The sequence below is a fragment of the Aquarana catesbeiana genome, linkage group LG02, assembly GCF_042186555.1.
Source record: "Aquarana catesbeiana isolate 2022-GZ linkage group LG02, ASM4218655v1, whole genome shotgun sequence".
Classification (NCBI taxonomy): Eukaryota; Metazoa; Chordata; class Amphibia; order Anura; family Ranidae; genus Aquarana; species Aquarana catesbeiana.
This window is the reverse complement of record NC_133325.1, coordinates 698,070,265-698,085,826: the sequence shown is the minus strand read 5'-3', so window position 1 is coordinate 698,085,826 and position 15,562 is coordinate 698,070,265. Positions and strand designations below refer to the sequence as shown.

The window sequence follows — 15,562 nt, the reverse complement described above, 5'->3', positions numbered from 1 at the left end:
GAAGAACTCTTGTGAAATTTTGTTCTGGGGGGTGTACCAACGTCATGAGGAACCGAGCTACTAGCGGATGCACCTCCATGAATTTTACAGGCCTGGTCATGATGCCACAGGGAGTAATGAAAGAGGATTGTTACACTAGGGATGAGCCGACAGTTCAGACTGAACTTTGTTCATTTGGGCGTTCTTGTGAACCCCCTATGCGGAGGGAGCTGAAAATCATATATACAGTAGAAGTGACGTCTATATATGACAGTTTCCTGCTGTCACTGCTTCTTATGGAAGCTTGCACACTCCACGGCCCTAGGAAACACTAACACCGAGAATGCCCAACATTAAAAGTGGAATATAGATTATCTGAATAACCACAAACTGTAAAAGCCATTTCATTTATTTTTAATAGTCAAAGCAAACTCACCAATCCATCCATGTCTCCATTCTTTATTTTGTTGAGAAATCAAAGCAATGGAGCAAGAATAGCAATGACATCACTGACCAAACATGGCTCAGATCGAACCCAGGGCAGTTTCACTTATCCCTACTAACTACAGGAACAAGGTAAAGGAAAAACAGATAAATGCTGAGACATGCTTTAGAAGTGAAGAGGGAAGATTATTGGTAATGTGGGTAATGCTTGCACATACACTTTAAAAGTCATTAATCAGAACAGCTATGATATAGAGATGACCACTAAAAGGAGCATTTATAAATCAGTATATGCAACAATAATCAAAATATGAAACAAAAAGCAAGTCAAATTTGACTAATTTTAAGTGACTTATGATAAGAATCCAAAAGGTGTACTTCTAGAAAATGTAAAACAACCAAGCATAAAAATACTCAATTGTATCAACTGATACTGCCATATCTCGGAGGAACAATAGTATTTGGTTGGGTATATCCATTCTAGATGTGGACTCTTCTCCAACGATTAATTAGCTAAGACCCTTTGCACAGATTCCCCACAGACCTATGAATGGTTGCCAGTCTGACACTAACTGGTTAGATAAAGGTGGCCCTAGATCAAAATTTGGATTATTAGGCAGGGACCTGAACCAGTGTGTGGGCTCCCTGACCCGACAGAAGTTGATTGTTTAATTGACTTCTCTCAAAAAGATATGTTGGAAAATCTCCCAGGGACCAGCAAAATTTTGATTAGTCTGTGGGCTCTCCGGCCTGACAGACGTTGATTGTTGTAATTGACTTCTGTCAAAGGCATACGTTGGAAAATATTCCAGAGACCGGCTGAATGTCGATCAGTGTGTGTGCTCCCCAGCCCATCAGAAGTTGATTGCTTAAATTGACTTTTTTCAAGGGGACATGTTGCAAAATTTTTCATCGATCAGCAGCTGTTATCAGTGTATTCTGACAGATTCCCACCATCCATTTCAGTTGTGTGGATGGGGGAAGCTCATTCCAGCTGGCAGAACAAAAAAAAAAACATAAAAACAAAAACTAAAAACAGTGTATGGCCATCCTTAAGCCTTGTACGCACTACTAGTTTTTTTCATTAAACCCGGGGGCTGAATGGAAAAAAACCTGACAGCTCAAGAGGAGCCGCTGAACTATGTTACTATGTGATGTTAGTACATCAATCCCCCCATCAATCCCCCCTGCTAAGCTATTGTGTTCTGACACAATATTGTGTTCTGACACCCCCCTTGGCAGAGCACTATGGCTGAGAACTCATCGGGAGCCAATTGGCAGACCTTTTTTGGTCATGCCCCTTCTGTCGGACCAGCTGCAGTACACACGGGCAGAATGCCGTCCAGTTTCTATCGAACCAGCCAATGCCGTCCCACATTCAGGCCATGTGCACTAGGCTTTAGTCAGAGCAGTGGCTACCCAGCCACTATTCTCCTTCCCTCTGTATGGCTTTATTCAATGATTCAGCGATAGAGAGGGAGCTTTACTTAAAAACTGGTGCCCACAGAATCTGGTGCAGTTGTGCATAGTAACTAATCAGCTTGTTCAATTAAGCTTTGAAGATAGAACCTAAAAGCTGATTGGTTACTATGCACAGCTGCACCAGTTTTAGTAAATCTACCCCAGAGTGTCTGTAAGAAGACAACTTATAGCGCTGTAGAAAACCGATAGGGGTTGATTTACTAAAACTGGAGTGTACAAAGTCTGGTGCAGCTATGCATGGTAGTCAATCAGCTTCTAACTTCAGCTTGTTCAATTAAGCTTTGACAATAAAACAAACAAACAAAAAACCTAGAAGCGGATTGGTGTCTATGTAGAGTTGCACCATATTTTGTACTCTCCAGTTTTAGTAAATAAATCCCATAGTGTTCTAAGAATCCTATGTCCTGTTGAAATCCTGTATTGAGAGTTTAAAAAGTTACTATAAATTATATAGATAAAATATATTACATCCATATATAGATTATATAAATATAAATTATATTATTATAGTACCACATTTTTCTGATACTGTTCTGCCTTTTTGGATTTGGCTGTGTTTTGGGATGTTATAAATAACAGTTCTCTATTTTTCCCAGTTACAGAACACAATACTCTTTTAGCCATGAGCGCTGAATACATTTGCCCTTTAGAAACTGATTCAACAGTTAAATATTCTACCACTTGAAAACGTGACACTTTTACTCTGGAAAAGTAGTTTAATATAGACAATTGGATTGACTTTGAGTATAAACAGTTTTATTAGTCATTCTTCCCATGTTGTACATCCAATATACTACTAATATTATCTCACAACAAAAGAGAGAAAATTTCCAAAAGTGGAAATAATTGACAGAAAAATTTAGACAGTATATAAAAGATAAACCATTTTTTAAAACCATCTGTACATCTTTGCAGATCAGCGAGATCTATATAACTGAAATTCGTGTATACACTTTCTCTATAAAAACAAAAGAACCCTGTAAAATAAATGTGATATCATAACCAGACATGGTATGGAAAGTATACCGAAGACTGAGAGTGGATTTAGTAACAGCAAATAGACTGTGTACTTTGCAAATGCAGTTGCACTCATTTTCCCCAGAGCTTAGCAAAGGTGGTAAAGCTTCACTTTGTAAAGAAGACTCAATCAGGTGCAAGGAAAAAAAAAAAAGAAAAAAGAAAAAAAAGTGCTTTATCTTGATTAGAGTTTGAACACTGCTGATTGGCATTCTCAATTCCTTGGATATCTTTTTATATCCCTTTCCTGTTTTATACTGTTCAACTACCTTTTCCCGCAGATCCTTTGACAATTCTTTTGCTTTCCCCATGACTCAGAATACAGAAACGTCAGTGCAGCACTGGATGAAAGATGCAAGGGGTCTGTCAGGAGTCCAGAAACTCATTGACCTTTTATACCGAATCAGACAATTATATGGAACATGTTGAATGACAGTAAGCTGGACAAGGTACGAGTACCCCCGCCCCTCCAAAAAACGGGAAACACAAGGCCAAGCCAAAATGGTGCCGCAAGAGGGGAGGAAAAAGACCAGGAGACGAGGCAGGAAGAGAAGGAGGAGGGGGGCCTACTCCCTCGGACCTCAGACCTCAGACACGGAAGAATTGATCAATGTCATCAATATCTCACGAGTCCTCACTCCCACGGAAAAAACTCTCATGTCAAAAGGTTTGAACTTTTGTCCATCTCAGCACTTCAATATTTTTGGGACACTGTTAGATATAAATAGATTTATAAGAAATATTACCATTTAAAAGACATTATCTGTCGTCTGAGGAAAACATTGTTGATACAATAATGTACCAGAATGTTTTTCTTTTCAGGAGCACTGCTCACTTATGGATCTCACAGATCTAGCTGCAGAAAGTGATGATAATGGTCTAACAGGAGATGTTGTCAATGAGACTATCCGAAGGGTAAATATAAAAAATAATTCCGATTTTTATCCAATTAACACACGTACCATGTGAATGGATAGGTTCCGGAAATGCGTAGAAAGATCTGGTACAGTTGACTACTACTACCCATATCACTGGTGCCCATTTTGATAATCTTACCATAGATGATAGGTCTGCTTTACGCGATTTACAGGATGATTCTTCTATAGTGATTAGGAACTCCGACAAGGGTGGTCTGGTAGTTGTTATGGACGCCAGTGTTTATCGGGAGGAGGCAATTAGACAGCTTTCAGACCACAACATGTATATGAAATTACGGGGGACCCCATTAGGACATTCAGGGGTGTTTTTATATAACTTGCTTCAAAAAGGTGCAGATTTGGGTGTTTTTAGCATCAAGGAAGCAGAATCCCCTATTCCAAAGTGTCCTATCATACCTACATTTCACCATCTTCCTAAAACACACAATGGGATTAGACCCCCTGTATGGTAGACCTATTGTTGCTGGAATTAATTCATTGAATGAGAAATTGAGGCAGTGGCAGTGGCAGGAGTACATTTGGGTGACATGTGATGTCAGTAGCTTGTACTCTAGTATTCCACATCACCTTGCAATGCAAGCTGTGTCTTTCTATTTAGAGCATTCTACTGCTTTACCTTTAGCTCAACGTTTGTTAATTTTAGAAGTTTTGGATTACCTGTTGATGCATTAATACTTTATTTTTGACGGTACATTCTATATCCATTATATAATATATATTATTATACAGAATTTATATAGCGCCGACAGTTTACGCAGCGATTTACAACATTAGTGCAGACATATATACACATATATATATATATATACACACACACACACAGTCTCGTATAACATTATATATATATATATATATATATATATATATATATATATATATATATATATATATATATATATACATACATACATACACACACAGACTCTGCATCCAGTGTAGTCTATATCTACAGTGCATTCGGTGGTGTACTGTTTCTAATACGCTTCAGGCGGTGTACACAGTATCTAATACAGTGTGTACAGTTTCTACTACACATCTGGTGGTGTACACAGTATCTAATACAGTGTGTACAGTTTTTACTACACATCTGGTGGTGTACACAATACAGTGCAGCTGTAATACAATTTCTAATACAGTGCAGGCAGTGTACACAGTATCTAATACAGTGTGTACAGTTTATACTACTTTTCTGGTGGTGTACACAGTATCTAATACAGTGTGTACAGTTTCTAATACACTTCAGAAGGTGTACACAGTATCTAATACATTGTAGTGTGGTGTTGCAAAACAAAAAATACATCATGTCCAGAAGGCCACCAAGGAGAGGCAGATGCTCACAGGCCACTAAAAGAGGACAGGCAGCCTCTGTGTCTACAGTCAACAGTGGTGGTCTTGAACATGGTGCATCCTCTGCAGATGGCCGTGGGGCACGCTTGTCCTTTTTTTCTGCTGCTGGCCGTGTTATTGAGCCACAACATGCAGAAGAGTTGGTGGAGTGAATAACAAAGCCGTCCTCATCCTCTGTCACCTAGGCTCAGAGTAGTCTGATTTCCAACGCAGCTGACAAAGCAGCCTATTCCACCGGCTCCTTGTCCACAGTCACTCCTTCCGTTGCCCCACCATCATGCACAGAGGAGTCCCCAGAATTATTCGACCACAGCGTCGGGTACATGCTGCTGGAGGATGCGCAGCAATTTGAAGGCTCCAATGTTGGTTCCCAGTTGAGGAAGGGAGTAACGTGAGCCTAGAGAGAGGGGGTGCCACAGAAGGACAAGAAACTGGCAGTCATGTTCCCGCAGCTGCAGCATACTACCAAGTTTGCTCCAGTGACGAGGAGGGAGGGGAGGATGTCACTGACTGTACTTGGGTGCCTGAGAGAAGAGAGGAGGAGGAGGCACAACTCCAATGAGGCAGGATGTCTTCTAGGGGGTAGCCACCCTATTGCATCACACCGCAGAGCTCCGCAGGTGCAGGGCGCTGTTGACTCCCCACTGACTTTTAAAAGTTCCTTGGTGTGGGCCTTTTTTACACGTGTGCAGGAGATCGCACCATTGCCGTTTGCCTATGTCTGAAGCAGATCAAGCGTGGCCAGACCAGCAGCTGCTTGGGCACCACATGCTTGACCAGACATATGACGACCTGCCATGCAGTCCGTTGGCAACAGCACCTGAAAGACCCACGTCAAAGAAAAAAGACAGACTTCTCCTTGCTCCTTATCTGGGATCTCCAAACCCTACTATACCTCCAGTCCTCTCAAAAATCCCACACTGAGAGGAATGAAGGTATAGCAATAGGTGTCCCAAGTACTTGCAGCCAATCTGCTAGCAGTACACCACCAATTGATTTTAGCAGGCAAATTTCCCTACCCCAGTTGCTGAACCATAAAAAGAAATTCGGTCCCAGCCATCCACATGCTCAGCGTCTAAATGCTAGCTTGGCCAAATTGCTAGCACTGCAACTGCTGCCTTTTCAGGTGGTAGATTCTGCCCCCTTTCCTGAATTTGTGAAATGTGCTTTACCTCAGTGGCAGGTTCCAAAACAACATTTCTTTTCATGGAAGGCCATTCCGGCTCTCTACCGGCATGTGGAAGGCAATGTTTTGGCCTCATTGGACAGGGCGGTCCAGCAGGCATGGGCAGGGATGTTATTTTTCCTTCACTGGGTAACTCTGCTGGGAAGGATGCAGGACTGGGTTCAGTGTTGTTGGAGCTTGTTCCGCCACCACGCCTACAAAATGCTAGTGGTGATTCTGTCACAGCTCTCTCCTCCACCCCCTCCTCTTCTTCTTCCTCTGTGGCCTCTTCTGCAGATTTGTCCTCTGAATCAGCGGTGCTCTGTAAGAGTTTAAGGGGCTATGCAAGCAGTCAGGCTAAAAGATGCCATGCGGTGCTTGAGTTGGTCTGCCTATGGGACAGGAGTCACACTGGGGTAGGGATTCTGTCAGTCTTGCAGGGGCAGGCTCAGAGGTGGTTGAAGCCACGCCAGCTTCAGCCAGGAATGGTTGTATGTGACAATGGCACCGAGCTTCTCTACACCCTCTGACAGGGACACTTAACCCATGTCCCATGTTTGGCACACGTCCTGAATTTGGTGGTGCAGCGGTTCTTAAGCAGGTACCCAGGCTTACAGGATCTCCTGAGGCAGGCCAGAAAAGACTGTGGTCATTTCCGCCGTTCATACAATGCCAGTACTCGGCTGGCTGACATTCAAAGGGAATGCAACCTGCCCACCAACCGCCTCATTTGTGACATGCCCACAAGGTGGAACTCAATGCTGGAAATGCTACAGCAGCTGCACACACGGGCCATCAATGAGTACCTGTGCGAGTATGGCACCAGGACAGGGTCAGGGGAGCTTGGCTTCTGTTCCCCACACCAGTGGCTACTGATCAAGGATGCAGGCTCTGTCCTGTCACCATTTGAGGAGGCCACAAGGATGGTGAGCAGCGACAATGCATGCACCAGTGACACTGTGCCTCTAGTCTTCCTGCTGAAGCACATGCTTCGTGGAATCATGGGCAGGGCACTTGAGGCAGAACAGCGGGAGGAAGAGGAGGACTTCCTTTCCTCTCAAGGCCCCCTTTATCCAGATAGCATTCCTGCGGGCCCGTGTCAACATGGATGTAGAAGGATAACACTTAGCAGCAGTCTGCAAGGGATGGTTTTCAGTCCCCAAAAACGCAAGGAGTTGTACATGGCTGGGAGGAGGTAGTTACGGATCATGTAATCCAAAGTGACCCAGAGGACTCAGAATCGAATGCCTCTGCAAACGCTGCATGGCCTCCCTGATTCTGCAAAGCCTGCAAATGGACCCTAGGATTCGTGGTATCAAGGAAAGGAATCATTACTCTTCTTGATCCACGTTACAAGGGTAAGGTTGCAGAACTCATCCTGCCTTTGCAGAGGATGAAACCTCTTTAGGAGGCCTTGAGGAAAGGTTTGTACAATGCATTTCCAGACCCTGGGAGGTTACCCTTTCCTGGTGCTGGACAACGTGTTGCTGAGGCTTCATTTAGTCTGAGGAAGAGCAGTGGAGAAGGTGGCTGGCTGACCGATGCCTTTAAACAATTTTCCAGTCCTCAGCACCAAGGTCTGATCGGTTCAAGCAACCATCACCAGCATCTGTATTACATGGTGCAGAAATATCTAGGGGCAAGAGCAGACTTGGAGACCTTGCCAACAGAGCATCCACTGGGTTACTGGGTCTTGAGGATGGCCCACTGGCCAGAACTTGCTTTCCCTCTTTCCCATGTTTATAACAGTGCCACAGCCAAATTACTTTCCTTTAGAAATGTCATTTGGCTGTGGCACTGTTATAAACATGGGAAAGAGGGAAAGATGCGCTACTTACAGGCATATTAAGATATTAAGATATTCTGTAAAAAAACACTTAAAAAATATTTGGGTTTAATGCCACTTTAAAAATCTAGACGTCATTTTATCACTGATACATTTTTATACGTTTTGTTCTAATGATTCAAGTTTTCAAATGTAGCACTGTCTGTACTGTCAACAGCAACCCGATTATCATCAATGGTTGTAATATAAATTAGATTGATGGCTCTGGTTACGGTTATAGCCAATAAAGGGTTCAGCTTTTAGTAAATTAGCGCAACCTTTTTTTTTGTATTTAAAAACCCTGTTAATGAAAGTGCTTTTATTGGCCACTGATGGACTTCAGCAGAAACAGGTTTGACCGAAAGCACCACAAACCACAAATTACAGGTTGATTTATATTTAAAAAAAAAGAGGCATTCGTAATATTAACCAATAGTGTTCTTCTGAAAATTAGCTATTTAAAATGATAAAGAGAAGCAATATCTTCTCAACACAGCTAACTTCCTGTCTAGGAATCCGGGAAAAAAAAAAACATGTTACTTTTCATGTTCCCATGACGTGCTCCTTTAAATTTATGAAGCCCTTTACTGCTTTGCACGTACCCAGTCCTGAACTGCAAGATGAAATGTACATGTTACTGCTGGGTGGTCCAAGGCACAATACATACAATAATTACATGATATGCAGAACCTAAGCGAAGTGTGTATAAAGCTTGCCTGGTGTCAAACTAGTGGGTGTTCTGCTCAATTAGACATAATAGTTTTACGTAAAATTTCTTCAGTTGAATATCACACAATGACATTTTAAGCACACATCTTGACGCAAATGAACCAGGGAAAAAATAAAATCTAAATTACATAAGTAAACCTGTCACCAACACAGACTGAGCATATGGGGAGAACTGCATAAGCAGAGGTTAAATTTCAGTAAAACCATGTGTTAGGACTATAAAAACAAAGAAATCCACAATAGAAGTTAGATTTAAATTAGAACCAAGTCAAAAAAAAAAATTCACTCTGAATAGAGTAATGGAAGGTTATAACTCCTGTCTGGATTTTGTGTCCCATTGAGGGGGATTTCCTTTCACTTCCTGTCCCATAGCCAGGAATATAATACAATTGCTAGCTAAGCTGGAGTATGTAAATTGTGCCCACATCCCTAAATTATATAGAACAAAGGAACCCCCTTAAGTGGGACTGTACTGGGCATACAATTGGATGAAAACTGTGTTTATAAAAGTAACAAAACTTTATTTATACAATGTTGTGTTTTAGAGCCAGCAGTCATTCCATCATGTAACTTTGATATATGGTATATACTGTTTATGTATCAACCGCACCAATGCTTTTAGCTTCCTTTGTACTTTGTCTAATTTTGTATAAATAAAGTTTTGTTACTTTTATAAACACAGTTTTCATCTGATTGTCTGCCCAGTACTGTTCCTTTCATTTTTTTTTTTAATCATTTTTATTGTTATCTCAGGGAATGTAAGGTTTAGCCCCCTGATTGCCCGGCGGTGATATAACTTAGGTTTTAGGGTCAGATAGGGTCTGCGTCGCCCCGAGGCAGCGTCAAGGTTATAGCCAGTAGCGATAACACCCATGCACGCAGCATACACCTCCCTTAGTGGTATAGTATCTGAACGGATCAATATCTGATCCGATCAGATTTATACTAGCGTCCCCAGCAGTTTAGGGTTCCCAAAAACGCAGTGTTAGCGGGATCAGCCCAGATACCTGCTAGCACCTGCGTTTTGCCCCTCCACCAGGGCCAGCCCAGCCCACCCAAGTGGAGTATTGATCGATCACTGTCACTTACAAAACACTAAACGCATAACTGCAGCGTTCGCAGAGTCAGGCCTGGTCCCTGTGATCGCTAACAGTTTTTTTGGTAGCGTTTTGGTGAACTGGCAAGCACCAGCGGCCTAGTACACCCCGGTCGTAGTCAAACCAGCACTGCAGTAACACTTGGTGACGTGGCGAGTCCCATAAGTGCAGTTCAAGCTGGTGAGGTGGCAAGCACAAGTAGTGTCCCTCTGCCACCAAGAAGAAGACAAACACAGGCCCGTCGTGCCCATAGTGCCCTTCCTGCAGCATTCGCCAATCCGAATTGGGAACCCACCACTTCTGCAGCACCCGTACTTCCCCCATTCACATCCCCAACCAAATGCAGTCAGCTGCATGAGAGGCATTTTCTTTATGTCCTCCCGAGTACCCCTACCCAACGAACCCCCCCAAAAAAGATGTCGTGTCTGCAGCAAGCGCGGATATAGGCTTGACGCCCGCTATTATTGTCCCTCCTGTCCTGACAATCCCGGTCTTTGCATTGGTGATATTCTGAACGCTACCATACACTAGTTGAGTATTAGCGTACAGCATTGCACAGACTAGGCACACTAACACAGGGTCTCCCAAGATGCCATCGCATTTTGAGAGACCCGAATATGGAACCGGTTACAGTTATAAAAGTTACAGTTACAAAAAAAAGTGTAAAAAAAAATATGTATATATATATATATATATATATATATATATATATATATATATATATATATATATATATATATATATATATATATATATATAAAAAAAAAGTTGTTTTATTGTTCTCTCTATTGTTCTGCTCTTTTTTGCTGTATTCTATTCTGCAATATTTTATTGTTATTATGTGTTATCATGTTTGCTTTTCAGGTATGCAATTTTTTATACTTTACTGTTTACTGTGTTTTATTCTTAACCTTTTTTTTTCTTCAGGTATGCCATTCACGACTTTGAGTGGTTATACCAGAATGATGCCTGCAGGCTTAGGTATCATCTTGGTATCATTCTTTTCAGCCAGCGGTCAGCTTTCATATAAAAGCAATCCTAGCGTCTAATTAGCCTCTAGACTGTTTTTACAATCAGTGGGAGGGAATGCCCCCCCCCCCCGTCTTCCATGTTTTTCTCTAGCGCTCCTGTCTCAACAGGGAACCTGAGAATGCAGCCGGTGATACAGCCAGCTGACCATAGAGCTGATCAGAGACCAGAGTGGCTCCAAACATCTCTATGGCCTAGGAAACCGGAAGCTACGAGCATTTCATGGCTTAGATTTCGCCGGATGTAAACAGCGCCATTGGGAAATTGGGAAAGCATTTTATCACACCGATCTTGGTGTGGTCAGATGCTTTGAGGGCAGAGGAGAGATCTAGGGTCTAATAGACCCCAATTTAAAAAAAAAAAAGAGTACCTGTCACTACCTATTGCTATCATAGGGGATATTTACATTCCCTGAGATAACAATAAAAATGATTTAAAAAAAAAAATGAAAGGAACATTTTAAAAATAACATAAAAAAGCAAAAAAAAAAAAAAAAAAAAAAAAAAAAGCACCCCTGTCCCCCCCTTGCTCTCGCGCAAAGGCGAACGCAAGCGTCGGTCTGGCGTCAAATGTAAACAGCAATTGCACCATGCATGATCGAGGGCAGTAATTTTAGCAGTAGACCTCCTCTGTGAATCTAAAGTGGTAACCTGTAAAGGCTTTTAAAAATGTATTTAGTTTGTCGCCACTACACGTTTGTGCGCAATTTTAAAGCATGTCATGTTTGGTATCCATGTACTCGACCTAAGATCATCTTTTTTATTTCGTCAAACATTTGGGCAATATAGTGTGTTTTAGTGCATTAAAATTGAAAAAAGTGCGTTTTTTCCCAAAAAAATGCGTTTGAAAAATCGCTGCGCAAATACTGTGTGAAAAAAAAATGAAACACCCACCATTTTAATCTGTAGGGCATTTGCTTTAAAAAAATATATAATGTTTGGGGGTTCAAAGTAATTTTCTTGCAAAAAAAAATAATTTTTTCATGTAAACAAAAAGTGTCAGAAAGGGCTTTGTCTTCAAGTGGTTAGAAGAGTGGGTGATGTGTGACATAAGCGTCTAAATGTTGTGCATAAAATGCCAGGACAGTTCAAAACCCACCCAAATGACCCCATTTTGGAAAGTAGACACCCCAAGCTATTTGCTGAGAGGCATGTCGAGTCCATGGAATATTTTATATTGTGACACAAGTTGCGGGAAAAAGACACATTTTTTTTTTTTTTGCACAAAGTTGTCACTAAATGATGTATTGCTCAAACATGCCATGGGAATATGTGAAATTACACCCCAAAATACATTCTGTTGCTTCTCCTGAGTAGGGGACCCCGAAAATCAAGCAGCGCCTTCAGGCTTTCTAAGGGCGTAAATTTTTGATTTCACTCTTCACTGCCTATCACAGTTTCGGAGGCCATGGAATGCCCAGGTGGCACAAACCCCCCCCCCCCCCCCCCAAAATGACCCTATTTTGGAAAGTAGACACAAAAATTGGGTCATTTGGGGGGGTTTTGTGCCATCTTGGCATTTTATGGCCTTCAAAACTGTGATAAGTAGTGAGGAGTGAAATCAAAAATTTACGCCCCTAGAAATCCTGAAGGTGGTACGCGGCTAGGCTCCCAAAAAGTCCCACACATGTGGTATCCCCGTACTCAGGAGAATCAGCAGAATGTATTTTGGGGTGCAATTCCACATATGCCCATGGCCTGTGTGAGCAATATATCATTTAGTGACAACTTTTTGTAATTTTTTTTTTTTTGTCATTATTCAATCACTTGGGACAAAAAAAATAATATTCAATGGGCTCAACATGCCTCTCAGCAATTTCCTTGGGGTGTCTACTTTCCAAAATGGGGTCATTTGGGGGGGTTTTGTACTGCCCTGCCATTTTAGCATCTCAAGAAATGACATAGGCAGTCATAAACTAAAAGCTGTGTAAATTCCAGAAAATGTACCCTAGTTTGTAGACGCTATAACTTTTGCGGAAACCAATAAATATACGCTTATTGAGTTTATTGGATTTTTTTTTTAACAACAAAAAGTAGAAAATATTTTTTTTTCAAAATTTTCGGTCTTTTTCCGTTTATAGCGCAAAAAATAAAAACCGCCGAGGTGATCAAATACCATCAAAAGAAAGCTCTATTTGTGGGAAGAAAAGGACGCAAATTTCGTTTGGGTACAGCATTGCATGACCGCGCAATTAGCAGTTAAAGCGACACAGTGCCAAATTGTAAAAAGTGCTCTGGTCAGGAAGGGGGTAAATCCTTCCGGGGCTGAAGTGGTTAAGGTGTTCTATTTGGTTTCTACACTCCAGTCCGAAAGAAAGTGGCAAGTAGGATCCATCTGTTGTGTTCTAACAATAGAATGTATATGTACAGGGAAAAAAATCAGATTTTTGGAAACTCACCGAATAACCCTCAGTTTTTTTCTGACACCACTTGAGCAAAGCATTTCTTTTGGAGCCTCCATATTCTCTAGCTAAGGCAGCTAAGGGATCTTTCCTTTCCACACTGTAAAACAGGTAAGGTAACATACTTTGGTTAGGTATTAATACAATAATTACAAGTCTCCACATTACTCCAAATTGCACTATGTGCAGTTAATGAGGTAGTACATCAAGCACACACTACAATATGAGCCCAATGCTGAGCCCCGTTCAGAAATATTTGATACAACACCATTGTATTGATTATTATCACACCACAGACAGTTTATTAAACAATTGCTGTGCGAATGTGTCTACATTTGAAAAGCCATTACGAAGAATCCCTGTAGTTTGTCTATGTTTATTTCCCAAAATCATCAGGTCCATCTAGTGGACATAATACAGTATTTTCCTGAAATCACACAATCAGGAAAATATAGTATTAGGCCACTACATGGGGCTTGACAGCCATAGGAAATAGACATATTACAGGAACTAATCGTGGCAGCTGTGTGAATGTGTCAGTAACTTTTTTATAAAATGACCCCATAGTGATCAGTGCTTAAAAAAGGTTTCACATAGCTCCCACCTGTCCCTGATTTTGAGGTACTGTCCGTGATTTGGAACAAAGTCCCTGTGTCCCTCTTTCCTCCTCATTTGTCCCTCATTTTGGTCTGACCTATATAGTTGTATAAAAAATTTATTTTTTATCTTTCAAAAAGTGTTTCCCAGAGCTAAACCTTTCATCCAATTGCTAAATTGCTGCATTTGTAAATGCCATCAGCCAGTGTAAAGGAATAGTAGTGGTAAAAAAAAAAAAAAAACGCATTTGTGGGTTTAACTAATTATATTTTTGTATAATTCTCCTTTAAGGGGGCATGGCGGGGGGTGTAATGCCTATATACTTTTGGTAATGGGTGTCCCTCGTTCCCACCTCAAAAAGTTGGGATGTATAGCATTTGCACTTATTAATGTTATTTTACATAAGGTTTTTCATAAGGTTTTATTTTTTTTATTTTTTTTTGTATTTTATTGCCATCACATTTGGATGAGTTCTATTTTTAGGGCCCTAAACTGTTTTGACTAAAGTTTAACACGTAACCATAATAAAAATTACCAATAAAATTATACAGCTCATGTATTGCACTCTCTGTGGGCGACGCAGGAGCAGAGTGATAAAATTTGATGGAAAATATCAGTATTTTTTAATACTTTTTCTTTTTTGCTTAAAAATTCCTGTCCCAGCGAGTCCTGTTCTCATTTCTTGTCCCGTATCACAGAAGGAAAATGAGACCTCATCTCCCCAGTAATCATAACCCTTTCGCCTCTATTTAAAACAAGCAAGTTCTAAATGAAGATGAGATTTAAGATGACAAATAAAAGATGCATTAAAACATTAAAATCAATAAATACATCCCATAAAGTTAGGCCTCTTTAACACGATTGGCCAGTTCAGATCCGCCTGTTCGTTTCTCAGGTGGATCTGAGTGGGCCACCCATTGACTTCTATGGGCAGGCGGATGTCAGCGGAGATGTGTCCGCTGACGCCCACCTGCCATCTGATCCGACAAGATCAGCTCAAAACAGATGGATGGCGATATGTTCGCCATCAGTCCAGCGGATTGGATCGGATAAAAACGGACATGCCGTTTTCACTTGATCTCCCCATAAAGAACAGCGGGGCTCTGACAGGTCCATCTCTGCACAGTGAGCGGAGATGGACCTGTCATCCGCCTGCTCAGCGGGGATCAATGGAGCGATCCCCTGCTGAGTTAGTCCAGATCTGTGTGAAAGGGGCCTTATTCTGCTAGTTTGAGTCCTGTTGTGCATGGTAGTATAAATGGCTAATATAAAGATTCTTCCAGGCACTTACAATAGCAGCATTTGATACAGCCTGTGATACTATTTTAGTTCCTCTCTGTGTTCCTCTCTTCCTCTCTCTCTTGACCCCATCCAAAGTGAAAGTGGCAGAATGTAGAGGAGATTGCCTGGGGAGTTGCATCATTTTAGACTGGCACGCCGACTGTCACCTCCACCCAAAACAAAAATACATTTGAGTATTCTTCTTTGGATCATCCCTTAAACTGATATTTT

General features: G+C 41.4%; 1 protein-coding gene across 3 annotated transcripts in view; it reads right to left on the bottom strand.

The window, feature by feature from the left end:
* The window catches only part of SPECC1 (sperm antigen with calponin homology and coiled-coil domains 1), a 588,472-nt gene that overhangs the window by 96,237 nt on the left and 476,673 nt on the right, over positions 1-15,562 (bottom strand). For all 3 annotated transcript variants that reach the window (XM_073616875.1, XM_073616874.1, XM_073616876.1), the window contains one exon: positions 13,451-13,553. In XM_073616875.1, the coding sequence (XP_073472976.1) occupies positions 13,451-13,553 (103 nt within the window). The remainder of the gene's footprint in view (positions 1-13,450; positions 13,554-15,562) is intronic.